The following is a 16,897-nucleotide window of genomic DNA, read 5'->3' on the forward strand; positions in this document are numbered from 1 at the left end:
GCTCTCATCTTTATACCACTATTAGCTCTGCTGCTCTTCACTCTGCCCTGTTTGTTTTATTTCTCTTCTTGCTACTTCTCCTTATTCTACTGTCCTTCCCTCTATTGATTTTTCCTCTACTATACTCTACCACTCCTTTTTCTAACGCTCCTCAACTCCTACTCTTCACTATACCAGTCATGACCCCACCACTCCTCTCTATTGCTCCTCACATGCCAATATTTTAACTACAGCTGTTTTCTCCACCAAAACTCCCTTTAGCATATTCCACAAGGTCACTCTTCTCTCTGCTGTTCCACAATCTACCATACCTCACTCCATGCTTTTCAGTCTACCGCTATTCACTCTTCTTGTCTTTCCTCCACCATTTGATTTCTTTTCATCACTCTCATTCTCTTAACTGTTTCTCTCTTTATCATGCCTGCATCTACTGCTCTTCTCTTGACCACTCATGACTCTACAGCTCCTCTCTAAACCACTCCTGACTCTACTCTGTACCACTCCTGGCTCTACTGCTCTTCTTTATACCACTCCTGACTCTACTACTCCTCTCTATCCCACTCCTATCTCTACTGCTCTTCTTTATACCACTCCTGACTATACTACTCTTCTCTATCCCACTCCTAAATCTACTACTCTTCTTTATACCACTCCTGACTCTACTACTCCTCTCTATCCCACTCCTAACTCTACTGCTCTTCTTTATACCACTCCTGACTTTACTACTCTTCTCTATCCCACTCCTAACTCCACTACTCTTCTTTATACCACTCCTGCCTCTACTACTCCTCTCTATCCACCTCCTAACTCTACTGCTCTTCTTTATACCACTCCTGACTCTACTACTCTTCTCTATCCCACTCCTAACTCTACTGCTCTTCTTTATACCACTCCTGACTCTACTACTCCTCTCTATCCCACTCCTAACTCTACTGCTCTTCTTTATACCACTCCTGACTCTACTACTCCTCTCCATCCCACTCCTAACTCTACTGCTCTTCTCTATATCACTCCTGACTCTACTACTCTTCTCTATCCCACTCCTAACTCTACTGCTCTTCTTTATACCACTCCTGACTCTACTACTCTTCTCTATCCCACTCCTAACTCTACTGCTCTTCTTTATACCACTCCTGACTCTACTACTCTTCTCTATCCCACTCCTAACTCTACTACTCTTCTGGGGGGAACCTTTCATTTGCTGAACTTGCCGTGCCACGTTTCCTTCTGCAGCAAAGTTGCTCGGATTGCCTACCTGCCACCTCGCTGCTGCCGTAGGAGTCATCCCGCATCCCACCTCCCGCCGCACGCCTCCCTGGTCACCTGGAGAGCTGCCGCAGTGTGGAGGGCGGGCCAGGGGAACCACAATCCCCAGCAGGCACTGCGCCTGCCGAGCACCATCTACAAGCGCCAGGAGGCGCATAAAATTGGCGTACTCCCTGCAGAGCGGGGGAACCTTTCATTTGCTGAACTTGCCGTGCCACGTTTCCTTCTGCAGCAAAGTTGCTCGGACTGCCTACCTGCCGCCTCGCTGCTGCCGTAGGAGTCATCCCGTATCCCGCCTCCCGCCGCACGCCTCCCTGGTCACCTGGAGAGCTGCCGCAGTGTGGAGGGCGGGCCAGGGGAACCACAAGCCCCAGCAGGCACTGCGCCTGCCGAGCACCATCTACAAGCGCCAGGAGGCGCATAAAATTGGCGTACTCCCTCCCTCGCGGGATGCGGGCGGGACGCCGGGCTAAGCCCGGGCTAAGGGTTTGCCGTCTGTGGCCGTCCGGGGACGGAGGAGGATGGGACGGGCCACCCCTCTTTCGCCCTCATAAAACCCCAGGCTGTTGGCAAGGTAGGACGTAGATATTATGTCTATCTGTGACTACTCTTCTTTATACCACTCGTGTCTCTACTACTCCTCTCTATCCCACTCCTAACTCTACTGCTCTTCTTTATACCACTCCAGACTCTACTACTCCTCTCTATCCCACTCCTAACTCTACTGATCTTCTTTATACCACTCCTGACTCTACTACTCTTCTCTATCCCACTCCTAACTCTACTACTCTTCTTTATACCACTCCGGACTCTACTACTCTTCTCTATCCCACTCCTAACTCTACTGCTCTTCTTTATACCACTCCTGACTGTACTACTCTTCTCTATCCCACTCCTAACTCTACTGCTCTTCTTTATACCACTCCTGACTCTACTACTCTTCTCTATCCCACTCATAACTCTACTACTCTTCTTTATACCATGCCTGACTCTACTACTGCTCTCTATCCCACTCCTAACTCTACCGCTCTTCTTTATACCACTCCTGACTCTACTACTCTTCTCTATCCCACTCCTAACTCTACTACTCTTCTTTATACCACTCCTGTCTCTACTACTACTCTCTATCCGACTCCTAACTCTACTGCTCTTCTTTATCCCACTCCTGGCTCTACTGCTCTTCTTTATACCACTCCTGACTCTACTTCTCTTCTCTATCCCACTCCTAACTCTACTGCTCTTCTTTATACCACTCCTGACTCTACTACTCTTCTCTATCCCACTCCTAACTCTACTACTCTTCTTTATACCACTCCTGACTCTACTACTCTTCTCTATCCCACTCCTAACTCTACTACTCTTCTTTATATCATGCCTGACTCTACTACTGCTCTCTATCCCACTCCTAACTCTACTGCTCTTCTTTATACCACTCCTGACTCTACTACTCTTCTCTATCCCACTCCTAACTCTACTACTCTTCTTTATACCACTCCGGACTCTACTACTCTTCTCTATCCCACTCCTAACTCTACTGCTCTTCTTTATACCACTCCTGACTCTACTACTCTTCTCTATCTCACTCCTAACTCTACTGCTCTTCTTTATACCACTCCTGACTCTACTACTCTTCTCTATCCCACTCCTAACTCTACTACTCTTCTTTATACCATGCCTGACTCTACTACTGCTCTCTATCCCACTCCTAACTCTACCGCTCTTCTTTATACCACTCCTGACTCTACTACTCTTCTCTATCCCACTCCTAACTCTACTACTCTTCTTTATACCACTCCTGTCTCTACTACTCCTCCCTATCCCACTCCTAACTCTACTGCTCTTCTTTATCCCACTCCTGGCTCTACTGCTCTTCTTTATACCACTTGTGTCTCTACTACTCCTCTCTATCCCACTCCTAACTCTACTGCTCTTCTTTATACCACTCCTGACTCTACTACTCCTCTCTATCCCACTCCTAACTCTACTGATTTTCTTTATACCACTCCTGACTCTACTACTCTTCTCTATCCCACTCCTAACTCTACTACTCTTCTTTATACCCATCCGGACTCTACTACTGTTCTCTATCCCACTCCTAACTCTACTGCTCTTCTTTATACCACTCCTGAATCTACTACTCTTCTCTATCCCACTCCTAACTCTACTGCTCTTCTTTATACCACTCCTGACTCTACTACTCTTCTCTATCCCACTCCTAACTCTACTACTCTTCTTTATACCATGCCTGACTCCACTACTGCTCTCTATCCCACTCCTAACTCTACAGCTCTTCTTTATACCACTCCTGACTCTACTACTCTTCTCTATCCCACTCCTAACTCTACTACTCTTCTTTATACCACTCCTGTCTCTACTACTCCTCTCTATCCCACTCCTAACTCTACTGCTCTTCTTTATCCCACTCCTGGCTCTACTGCTCTTCTTTATACCACTCCTGACTCTACTTCTCTTCTCTATCCCACTCCTAACTCTACTGCTCTTCTTTATACCACTCCTGACTCTACTACTCTTCTCTATCCCACTCCTAACTCTACTACTCTTCTTTATACCACTCCTGACTCTTCTACTCTTCTCTATCCCACTCCTAACTCTACTACTCTTCTTTATACCATGCCTGACTCTACTACTGCTCTCTATCCCACTCCTAACTCTACTGCTCTTCTTTATACCACTCCTGACTCTACTACTCTTCTCTATCCCACTCCTAACTCTACTACTCTTCTTTATACCACTCCGGACTCTACTACTCTTCTCTATCCCACTCCTAACTCTACTGCTCTTCTTTATACCACTCCTGACTCTACTACTCTTCTCTATCTCACTCCTAACTCTACTGCTCTTCTTTATACCACTCCTGACTCTACTACTCTTCTCTATCCCACTCCTAACTCTACTACTCTTCTTTATACCATGCCTGACTCTACTACTGCTCTCTATCCCACTCCTAACTCTACCGCTCTTCTTTATACCACTCCTGACTCTACTACTCTTCTCTATCCCACTCCTAACTCTACTACTCTTCTTTATACCACTCCTGTCTCTACTACTCCTCTCTATCCCACTCCTAACTCTACTGCTCTTCTTTATCCCACTCCTGGCTCTACTGCTCTTCTTTATACCACTTGTGTCTCTACTACTCCTCTCTATCCCACTCCTAACTCTACTGCTCTTCTTTATACCACTCCTGACTCTACTACTCCTCTCTATCCCACTCCTAACTCTACTGATTTTCTTTATACCACTCCTGACTCTACTACTCTTCTCTATCCCACTCCTAACTCTACTACTCTTCTTTATACCACTCCGGACTCTACTACTGTTCTCTATCCCACTCCTAACTCTACTGCTCTTCTTTATACCACTCCTGAATCTACTACTCTTCTCTATCCCACTCCTAACTCTACTGCTCTTCTTTATACCACTCCTGACTCTACTACTCTTCTCTATCCCACTCCTAACTCTACTACTCTTCTTTATACCATGCCTGACTCTACTACTGCTCTCTATCCCTCTCCTAACTCTACAGCTCTTCTTTATACCACTCCTGACTCTACTACTCTTCTCTATCCCACTCCTAACTCTACTACTCTTCTTTATACCACTCCTGTCTCTACTACTCCTCTCTATCCCACTCCTAACTCTACTGCTCTTCTTTATCCCACTCCTGGCTCTACTGCTCTTCTTTATACCACTCCTGACTCTACTACTCCTCTCTATCCCACTCCTAACTTTACTACTCTTCTTTATACCACTCCTGACTCTACTACTCCTCTCTATCCCACTCCTAACTCTACTGCTCTTCTCCCTACTGTTCATGACTCTGCCACACTTCACTCAACTCCTCCTCACTCCACCCTATCATTCCTAGTGATCTTCTGTATCGCACTTCACTTTGCCGCTCTTCTCTCTACATCCCTCCATATTGTGTCACCCCACTCTCCTTTACCACCCTCCTCCTTCTTTCTCTCGACTATTGATATGTGGGAAAACATCAAAAGAGATTAATAATTGACTCTTGACTTGAAAAAGTAGAGATCCTATGGACACTCTACTTATCACAGCATTTACACATTTTATCCCAGACTGGTCGCAGCACGTCTGATTCTTCAGCACCCATTGTCACCCTGATACATTGAAGGAGGCACTGGGGACAAGCAATCGAGCAACATTTTGGGGCAAGTCCCTGGATCTCTGGCAATGAAACACATCAGGAGGATTGTTAACATTTTGAAATAGAGGCACAGCTCACAGGCGTTAACAGAAGAACTACAGTCACAGGCTACTAAGAAACTCTCAGAATTACTCATGTGGAATAAGGGAAATAATATGCCATTAAGCTGCATCAAAGGGAGTTGACAGAAGTGCAGTTTTATGACATTTCTATGAATATGAGGGACATTTTAGCTTGTCCCACATACTAGCTCTATATTCGCTTCACCTGACCTCCTCTCTCATCCTCGTGCCTCAACTGTATTTACCTCTTTGCATTCTTTCATTCCCCGATATTCTCTTCACACTCCTCACTCGACCACTCCCTGCCTCAGCGTTCATACCTCCACTGCTCATCGCTCCAGTGTTATTCACTGTTCCACTATTTACTCTATGTCTTTTCAGATTATTCCTTTTCGGCCTATGGCTCTTCACCAGTAACGTTCACTTCTTTCTTCCGCTCTTCATCATAATGTTCATCAGTCCACTTCTCTTCACTAATTGCTGCTTCTCTCTCCCACTCTTCTCTACACTGCTCTTTCTATGGCTTTCTTCAGTATCCACTCTTTACCTTACCACTCATCGCTCTGTGTTCTTCAATCTACTGCTGTCTACTAATTACTGCTGTCTACAGCACTCATTACTCTAACAATGAGTCAGAAGAGACAGTGAGTGGGCATGCAACAATAACTACAAGATCACGCTCAGACATAGCACCTTCCTCCACACCTAGCGGTGCGTCAGAGGAGACAGTGAATGGACATGGAACAATAACTACAGGGTCACAGTCAGAGATAGCCCCTTCCTCCATCCCTAGCAGTGTGTCAGAAGAGACAGTGAATGGGCATGCAACAATAACTACAAGATCACGCTCAGACATAGCACCTTCCTCCACACCTAGCGGTGCGTCAGAGGAGGCAGTGAATGGACATGGAACAATAACTACAGGGTCACAGTCAGAGATAGCCCCTTCCTCCACACCTACAGTGTGTCAGAGGAGACAGTGAATGGACATGCAACAAATAACTTCAGGGTCACACTCAGAGATAGCCCCTTCCTCCATCCCTAGCAGTGTGTCAGAGGAGACAGTGAATGAGCATGCAACAATAACTACAGGGTCACACTCAGAGATAGCCCCTTCCTCCATCCCTAGCAGTGTGGCAGAAGAGACAGTGAATGGGCATGCAACAATAACTACAAGGCCACGCTCAGAGACAGCACCTTCCTCCACACCTAGCGGTGCGTCAGAGGAGACAGTGAATGGACATGGAACAATAACTACAGGGTCACAGTCAGAGATAGCCCCTTCCTCCATCCCTAGCAGTGTGTCAGAAGAGACAGTGAATGGGCATGCAACAATAACTACAAGATCACGCTCAGACATAGCACCTTCCTCCACACCTAGCGGTGCGTCAGAGGAGACAGTGAATGGACATGGAACAATAACTACAGGGTCACAGTCAGAGATAGCCCCTTCCTCCATCCCTAGCAGTGTGTCAGAAGAGACAGTGAATGGGCATGCAACAATAACTACAAGATCACGCTCAGACATAGCACCTTCCTCCACACCTAGCGGTGCGTCAGAGGAGGCAGTGAATGGACATGGAACAATAACTACAGGGTCACAGTCAGAGATAGCCCCTTCCTCCATCCCTAGCAGTGTGTCAGAGGAGACAGTGAATGAGCATGCAACAATAACTACAGGGTCACACTCAGAGATAGCCCCTTCCTCCATCCCTAGCAGTGTGGCAGAAGAGACAGTGAATGGGCATGCAACAATAACTACAAGGCCACGCTCAGAGACAGCACCTTCCTCCACACCTAGCGGTGCGTCAGAGGAGACAGTGAATGGACATGGAACAATAACTACAGGGTCACAGTCAGAGATAGCCCCTTCCTCCATCCCTAGCAGTGTGTCAGAAGAGACAGTGAATGGGCATGCAACAATAACTACAAGATCACGCTCAGACATAGCACCTTCCTCCACACCTAGCGGTGCGTCAGAGGAGGCAGTGAATGGACATGGAACAATAACTACAGGGTCACAGTCAGAGATAGCCCCTTCCTCCATCCCTAGCAGTGTGTCAGAGGAGACAGTGAATGAGCATGCAACAATAACTACAAGGCCACGCTCAGAGACAGCACCTTCCTCCACACCTAGCAGTGTGTCAGAGGAGACACTGAAAGGGCATGGAACAATAACCACAGGGTCACAGTCAGAGATAGCACCTTCCTCCATCCCTAGCAGTGTGTCAGAGGAGACACTGAAAGGGCATGGAACAATAACCACAGGGTCACAGTCAGAGATAGCCCCTTCCTCCATCCCTAGCAGTGTGTCAGAGGAGACAGTGAAAGGGCATGGAGCAATAACTACAGGATCACACTCAGAGACAGCACCTTCCTCCACACCTACAGTGTGTTAGAGGAGACAGTGAATGGACATGTAATAATAACTGCAGGGTCAACCTCACAGCCTAAACATGGGCTTCTTTGGTGTTTTTACATGTCTTATAGAAATGGGGTGAATGAACAGTGTCTGATCTCTGGGTGCCTCATATTCTCTCAATTTGTTTCACCTGCACAGTTTTCATGAGCAAATATTGGATGGAGCGCCTTGAGTGCATGCAGCACAGGTAGGCCACACTTGTCTATCAGCGTGTTCACAGTGTCGTGTCCCACCCTCATCGTCCACGCGCTTGCATATGACGGAACATACTCTATTTATCCAAGTACTGCAGTATCCAGAAACACCATGGGCTCCCAGGAAACACCACACCCACTTCATCAGTAGATATGGTTGTCATCCTAGAAGATGCATGACACTAAAACCCCAAAAATATGCACACTTAACTTAACATCCAATTATGAGTCGGGCTCCGGTCCCCTTTGGTAACCCCAGGACCAGTTGGAAAGTCCCAGAACATACCAGGCACAGACAAAGGTTGTCCGAATGCTACTAAGAATCCCCCACCTCCAGCCAGGCATTAAGGGGGTCGCCTTTTATGAGGTTCTTAAATTACACTTTAAGGCATATCTTTGCTTAGTTAGCAATGCAAATTTCAACCCTGTGAAAAGCTCTGCACAGCCAGTGTGTCTACTGGACTTTCTGACACATGGTGTGCTGCTGTGGAGAAATAATGCCCCTGGGGAGTGTGTTAGTTCATGAAGTATTAGAATATTTCAGGACATTCTTTACAGAACAGGCCCCAAAACGTATGGCTTTTAGACCAAATATGTTCAAACACAGTGCTGGAAAATGCACCATTTTAGCCTCATTTGTTAATACACAGTTCGGTAAGGACTTCCTCCAAGTGGCCCCACTCTAAGGAGTTCTGCTCCCTTGGGATGCTTGCTTCAATGCTCCACTTCCCCTAAATCTGATTAGGATCGCACCAAGCAGGTGGGTCCTTTTATTCTGTGCTATTTGGTGACAAGTGGTCAATGTACCTGAAAAAGTAGGACCGTTTTACCCTTCCCCAATAGTCCATGTACAGAGTTTTCAAGGTTTGCAAGTCCATCGGAAATAGCTCATCTTTTCGAATTTGGCTTTGCATTCTGGGATTTGTAGTGTAGTCCTTATTTTCTAAAGGAAAAAACAGGAAATAAAGTCTCAGAATGCAAAGAAAAACCCAGACTAGACGAGTTGCTCTGGCAAGGAGCTGGAGACTTTACAAGGCAGACTGAGGCTTTGAAAGCCAATTTTCAAGCCTTGACCGCCTGAAACCTGTACCCCGCTGCCTGTTGAGAGTTGTGGATCAACTGCTCTTTTCAAGTGCGTGAGGCAGACCCTGAACATGGGCACTGTGCCTTACACATCCTGGGCTTTCCCTCTCTCACTACTCAAGCTCCTCAACTCTATGCAGACTCGCCTGACTATTCCCTTCATTGTGCAGTGAGGCTCCAGAAGGAGACACAACTTCCATCCCTCAGGTGAAGTTTTCATCCAGACTGTGAAACGCCTGTACATCTGGTGCCTGTGCACTCACCTGCAAGAGAGCCCTCTCCCTCCACCCGAAGTGCCTGTACACCTGGTGCCTGTGCACTCGCCTGCAAGAGAGCCCTCTCCCTCCACCCGAAGTGCCTGTACATCTGGTGCCTGTGCACTCGCCTGCAAGAGAGCCCTTTCCCTCCACCCGAAGTGCCTGTACACTTGGTGCCTGTGCACTCGCCTGCAAGAGAGCCCTCTCCCTCCACCCGAAGTGCCTGTACATCTGGTGCCTGTGCACTCGCCTGCAAGAGAGCCCTCTCCCTCCACCCGAAGTGCCTGTACACCTGGTGCCTGTGCACTCGCCTGCAAGAGAGCCCTCTCCCTCCACCCGAAGTGCCTGTACATCTGGTGCCTGTGCACTCACCTGCAAGAGAGCCCTCTCCCTCCACCCGAAGTGCCTGTACATCTGGTGCCTGTGCACTCACCTGCAAGAGAGCCCTCTCCCTCCAACCGAAGTGCCTGTACATCTGGTGCCTGTGCACTCACCAGCAAGAGAGCCCTCTCCCTCCACCCGAAGTGCCTGTACATCTGGTGCCTGTGCACTCACCTGCAAGAGAGCCCTCTCCCTCCACCCAAAGTGCCTGTACACCTGGTGCCTGTACATCTGGTGCCTGTGCACTCACCTGCAAGAGAGCCCTCTCCCTCCACCCGAAGTGCCTGTACACCTGGTGCCTGTGCACTCACCTGCAAGAGAGCCCTCTCCCTCCACCCGAAGTGCCTGTACATCTGGTGCCTGTGCACTCACCTGCAAGAGAGCCCTCTCCCTCCACCCGAAGTGCCTGTACACCTGGTGCCTATGCACTCGCCTGCAAGAGAGCCCTCTCCCTCCACCCGAAGTGCCTGTACATCTGGTGCCTGTGCACTCACCAGCAAGAGAGCCCTCTCCCTCCACCCGAAGTGCCTGTACACCTGGTGCCTGTGCACTCACCTGCAAGAGAGCCCTCTCCCTCCACCCGAAGTGCCTGTACATCTGGTGCCTGTGCACTCACCTGCAGGAGAGCCCTCTCCCTCCACCCGAAGTGCCTGTACATCTGGTGCCTGTGCACTCACCTGCAAGACAGCCCTCTCCCTCCACCCGAAGTGCCTATACATCTGGTGCCTGTGCACTCACCTGCAAGAGAGCCCTCTCCCTCCACCCGAAGTGCCTGTACATCTGGTGCCTGTGCACTCACCTGCAAGAGAGCCCTCTCCCTCCACCCGAAGTGCCTGTACATCTGGTGCCTGTGCACTCGCCTGCAAGAGAGCCCTCTCCCTCCACCGAAGTGCCTGTACACCTTGTGCCTGTGCACTCGCCTGCAAGAGGGCCCTCTCCCTCCACCCGAAGTGCCTGTACATCTGGTGCCTGTGCACTCACCTGCAAGAGAGCCCTCTCCCTCCACCCGAAGTGCCTGTACACCTGGTGCCTGTGCACTCACCTGCAAGAGAGCCCTCTCCCTCCACCCGAAGTGCCTGTACATCTGGTGCCTGTGCACTCACCTGCAGGAGAGCCCTCTCCCTCCACCCAAAGTGCCTGTACATTTAGTGCCTGTACACTCACCTGCAAGAGAGCCCCCTCCCTCCACCCGAAGTGCCTGTACATCTGGTGCCTGTGCACTCACCTGCAAGAGAGCCCTCTCCCTCCACCCGAAGTGCCTGTACATCTGGTGCCTGTGCACTCACCTGCAAGAGAGCCCTCTCCCTCCACCCGAAGTGCCTGTACATCTGAGGCCTGTGCACTCACCTGCAAGAGAGCCCTCTCCCTCCACCCGAAGTCCCTGTACATCTGGTGCCTGTGCACTCACCTGCAAGAGAGCCCTCTCCCTCCACCCGAAGTGCCTGTACATCTGGTGCCTGTGCACTCACCTGCAGGAGAGCCCTCTCCCTCCACCCGAAGTGCCTGTACATCTGGTGCCTGTGCACTCACCTATAGGATAGGTCTTTCCCTCCACTGCAGGCATCATGCTGAGCCCAAGGAAAGCAGCCAGGAGCAAGATGGCGGTTGCAGTCTTCATCATGGCGGGGACAGTGATATCTGAATCCTGCTGCTCCTGTGACTGGGATTTATAGGATAACACAGGAGGAGACGGAGGGAAGGATGACGCTGGCAAAGACAGACTGGACACCAGCCAAGGATGGTTTATAAGTATCCCTGTCGCAAGCTGAAGCATTACAGGCACTCCCAGAAAAACCGGCTTCCTTCACTGTTTACTAATTTCGTTAGAGACAGAACAAATGTTTGAGACCAGTGACTCACTTTGGAAATGCCTCAAGGGATGAGCATGTTACATAAATGTCGGTGATTACATAAACAACATTTAAGGCCATGGGTGAATCTAACCTTATTGAAAATAAGGCCTGTGTGCAGTTGCTGAAAGGAGTCCTCCATCAGAGGCCAGTACTCCCTTTGAAGGGGGCTATTGAGGGGGTCAGGACAGCAGAAATGATGATCAGGACAGCTGAGGGTCACTGCACCAGGACCTCCAAGCACACACTATGGAGCTGTCCCTTGTGGCCCCTGGCACTGCTTTTGGGACCCCTGGCAGAATGGGTCAAGAGAAGAAGGTAAACTGTATCTTGAAGAGCCCTTTTTACTTTCTACAACTTCCACTGGATCCAGGACTGGCTACTGTTTAGAAATTGATAAAATCAGCATGGCCGTGGACACTCCTGTGATTAAATTAATAACTGAAGTAATACACATGCAAATTTTTAAAAACTATTGTTGACACATTTCATTATTGTAATCATATGAAAAGTTATCTGCTTGAACAAAACCTTCACCCTCGCGCTCTGCACAGGTGAAGGTGCCTTACAAAATCAAATCAAAATGAATCAACAATTAGGAATAGTTTCACCAATAGGGAGGTCCAGTGGGGCCCATTCACAACAAAGTAGTACAAATGAGTGGTATCAATTTGGATCAGGATGCTACGGTGCTAAAGACCTGGATGCTCGCTGCTCTAGATAAACTAGCCCCTGAGCGGATGGAGAGGACTAGATCTAAAGGGAAGGGAGCACCATGGTTTGATGCCTCACTGAAAGAGAAGAAGCAAGCCCTCCGCAAGGCAGAGAGAAGGCGGAGACTCAATTACTGTCAAGTAGAGGCTGAAACCTTTAAAACTCTACTCTCAAAATAGAAGGCAGACATCTTGGAGAGAAAGTCAGCTTTCTTTGAGGGAAGAATTAGGGAGGCGATTAACATACAGCGAGAGACCTTTGTGATATTAAGGGAACTCACGCAGTGGGGTGGGAAAATTTCTATGAGTGATCAACCAGACTGTGATTCTTTCTAAAGTTTCTTTCTTCAGAAAGTACAGGATATCATTACTGATATCAATGCACGGCCAGTTACAACTATGCTGCCCAGTCTGGTGGCTCAGGTGCCGTCTAGGATTATGAACAGTTTTCCTCCCATCGACGACAAGCGCTTAGCGGAACTTGTTGGACAAATCAAATCAGGCTCTAACACAGATCCATGCCCCCCAAGAATTTTTAAAATGGCCTTGCCACGTATCTAGCCCCAGGTGCTGAGTCTACTGAACAACTCACTGGAAGCAGGCTACCTCCCAACTCAGATGAAGGAAGCTAGGGTCTCCCCACTTCTAAAGAAAGCAGGAACGGACACGAAGGCTTTAAAAAACTATAGGCCTATCTCGCAGCTACCATTCCTGAGTAAGATCCTAGAAAAACACGTCCTGGGCACATTAGCCGGTCATCTGGAGGAACACCATCTCCTTCATGCCAGGCAGGCTGGGTTTCGGCCCCAACACAGCACAGAACTAGTCATGGCCTCGGTCGCCGACGAGCTGAGAGTCAGGGTAGACAATAAACAGCCATGCGCCCTGATTCTTTTAGACTTGTCGGCGGCTTTTGATACGGTCAGCCATACAATCTTGCTGGACCGTATAGCGAAGCTGGGGATCACAGGCCAGGTGCTTAAGTGGCTGGAATCCTTCCTGTCAGGACTAACTCAGAGGGTGTAGCTGGGAGACCAGTTGTCTGGGATTAGTGAAGTAACATGGGGTGTGCCCCAGGGGTCGGCAATATCCCCCCTACTCTTTAATATTTATTTACAACCGCTGGTGGAGGAGCTTATGCGTAGGAATTGTGAAATCTTCAATTACGCAGACAATACCCAGCTATTGGTTCAGCTGGAAGACACCAAAGAGGCCTAGGAATCAGTGAGGAACCTGCTCAGTTTCACGGTCAACTGGATGACTAACAATCCGTTGAAAGTGAATGCTGATAAAACAGAGGTGCTGGTGTTCAGCAACAAAGAGGATCCCTGGAGTGACCTGTACTGGCCCCCTGAGTTGGGAACCACCCCGTCTCCTGGGATGGTGGTAAAAAGCTTGGGTCTGAGGATTGATGCAGACCTCTCGATGGCCCCTCAAGTTTCACCTGTTGTTGGCTCTTGCACAGATGTGTTGAGGCAATTACGAAAGCTAGTCCCCATTCTATCAGCCTCCACCCTGTAATCGATCGTATCTGCCACGGTTATCTCAAGACTTGACTATGGCAATGCCTTATATCTCGGCTTGCCACAGAAGCTGTTGAGGAAGCTGCAGGTAGTACAGAACGACGCAGCAAGGCTGATCTACTCCCTGGCCAGAAATTCGCACGCAACCCCCCTGCTCCAGAAGCTGCACTGGCTACCAGTGAAATTCAGAGTTCAGTTTAAGTGTCTATGTGTGGCCCATAAGGCACTCTTTGGGAAAGCCCCAGAGTACATTAAGCAACGTCTGAAGAGATATGTTCCTGGTAGATCTCTGCGCTCAGGAAAAACTTTCAATTTGATCCAACCTAGGTTTAAGCTAAAAACCAGAGGAGGTAGGGCCCTGTCTGTGCTTCTCCCGCAACTGTGGAATGAGCTCCTGGCCACTCTGAAGGAAGAATCATAGCTACTACCCTTCAGAAAAAAACTGAAAACCCACCTATTCAGAAAGGCAATGACTCCAACTTAATTGGGGGGACAGCTGAGGGTTTGGGTAACAGTGTGTTATGTTCTTCTGTTAAGCGCTTAGAGACCGGCGGTGATGGGCGCTATATAAACAATTTATAACATAACATGAGTGTAGTTTTACTACTTTTTGAAGTTCACAAATTCCCTTTCCAAACTGTATGCAAAGTTGCATCTTACACACATTTCAATATAGATTCATTGGGAAATCACCTGATTTTCAAGTTTGGGATCCGTTTCACAGCACCCCGTTCTCGACGGCCGAGAGCTCCACAGTAGGAATGTTTCTTTTTGTCTGCCATAAAATTATTTGATCCCTTGGACAAATCCTTTCGACTACCCTCCTGGTGGTGACCCATTCCTGATTCTACCCTGGGAAGGGATTTATTCTACTGCTTGGCCGAGGTGAAAATACAACTCTTTCCAGGCTGGAAAGTGGAATTATAGCAGTTTCTGAATGTTCACAAACCTTCCATTTTGTGGGAGTTCACAAACTTCACAGACAATCCAAGCTTTCCACATACACCTATATACTTACTGCTTGAGTGGGATTTACACACTGGTGCTTAGATCTCAGTCTCTGGAGAAGGGTTTTCACCTGCCTTTGTCAATTCCTGATAGTCATAGGTGAGGTTAATTTGTCCAGTGGGAGACCATTCAGGGGATGGGGGCCAGACTGGTTCCCATGAGAGTCCCATAGGACCAAAGCAAACCCAAAACATGTGTTTATGTTTGTCCTCCTGTGGGAACCCCCTACATGGGCTGGGGTCAGGGTATGCCTACCCAATCCTTACTTTTTTTTGGTTTTTCAGGACTCAGGATTCCGAGTCCCAGAGTCCTAAAACGGCAACATTTGTCTCCGTGTTGCATCCTGCCAATCACACTGGGCAGTGCTTTGGGTATCCCACAGGATCAACCAATCAGATTGTGCATTTTGTTGTTTTTCTCCCATGATTCCTGCTGGTAGTTCCACAGGGTCCTGCGGCAGCAGATAACTATACATTTTACACCTCCACTTACCTAAAACTTGAGAACAGCATGTTTATCCTACTTTTGGTGTTTTTTTTATCTTTCCAGGTCGAAGAAGAGGGGCAATTAAACGTAAAGCGGTGTTTATTTTCAAAAATCTTTGGTGTTAATTTTGGTATAACATTAGAAAATATATTGGAATGTCAATCATTCAATTAATTTATTATCATCAGCAAATTGCTTTACAATAAAAAATACCAATGCAGATGAAATGACTGTTGAAACTGGGCATTACATAGTCTAATATGTACCACATAAGTAACAACACATCATTATAAAATTTCAATATATGAATTAAAAGCATATCATAAACAGGTACACACAACTAACCTGGGACTCTCATTCTTGACAGTTGCATACAATTCAAAATGCCTATATCATAAAAAACGTCTCTGGCGTTAAGGTAATATATTTAACATGTAGGGCCCAATTCTGATGTGGTTTGGAAAGCTTCCTGACCAAATGGGTTTGGGAAGGATGTCCGACCGACTCGGATCGGGAGAGGCTGACCGACCAAGTACGATGCATCCGGATACTTCCAGATACGATTTGGTCGGTCTCCCATTGGCTTCAAGAGGAGCCTATGTTCCGATCGAATGCTTAGGCTCCCATTGAACAAAGGGGTGGCTTGGGAAAATTGGGCACCTTATGGCGGGCACCCTCTGGTGCCTGCCAAACTCTGCATGGCTGGTAAAGGGGGACCCATGGGAACCCCCACAGTCCCGATTGGGAAGGCTCATGGTGTAGGGGGTCCGCTACATGCCCCCAAAGTCTGATTCTGACTGCTGATTCAAGTCGGATGGCACGATTCGGAAAGGCTGTCCAAATCCAGCATCGTACTCGGTCGTTCTGAAACGTGGCCCACCGAGACCGCCCTGATCGCAGCCACCGCCGACATCCAAGCCCTGCTCGACAACGGAGAAACAGCGGCCCTCATCCTCCTAGACCTCTCCGCGGCCTTCGACACTGTCTGCCACCGTACCCTAATGCAGCGTCTCAGCAACGTCGGAATCCAGGAGAAGGCACTGGAATGGATCATCTTGTTCCTCGCCGGAAGGACGCAGAGGGTCCGCCTCCCCCCGTTCAGATCAGAAGCCACCGAAGTCATCTGCGGCGTTCCTCAAGGCTCCTCGCTCAGCCCAACCCTCTTCAATGTCTACATGAGCCCCCTCGCAGCCATCGCACGCCAACACAACCTCAACATCATCTCCTACGCCAACGGCGCCCAGCTGATCCTCTCCCTCACCAACGACCCCGCCAACGCCAGAGCCAACCTACACGAAGGGATGACAGACGTAGCCAAGTGGATGATGAACAGCCGCCTGAAACTGAACTCGGACAAGACGGAAGTCCTCATCCTGGGATCTTCACCCTTCGCCTGGGACAACTCCTGGTGGCCCTGGGCAGTGCACCCAAACCAACAGACCACGCTCGCAACCTGGGCT

The 16,897-nt window shown here is 48.6% G+C and overlaps 1 protein-coding gene across 1 annotated transcript in view; it reads right to left on the reverse strand.

Annotated features, from left to right (window-relative positions):
- Positions 1-11,542, reverse strand: part of LOC147709683 (antileukoproteinase-like) — a 71,877-nt gene extending 60,335 nt beyond the window's left edge. Inside the window, exon 1 of the mRNA XM_086925533.1 lies at positions 11,388-11,542. Coding sequence (XP_086781659.1) covers positions 11,388-11,478 — 91 coding nt within the window. The 5' untranslated portion in view covers positions 11,479-11,542. The remainder of the gene's footprint in view (positions 1-11,387) is intronic.
- Positions 11,543-16,897: the final 5,355 nt, after the last annotated feature.

The sequence above is a fragment of the Lissotriton vulgaris genome, chromosome 6 (genome assembly GCF_964263255.1).
Source record: "Lissotriton vulgaris chromosome 6, aLisVul1.2, whole genome shotgun sequence".
Lineage (NCBI taxonomy): Eukaryota > Metazoa > Chordata > Amphibia > Caudata > Salamandridae > Lissotriton > Lissotriton vulgaris.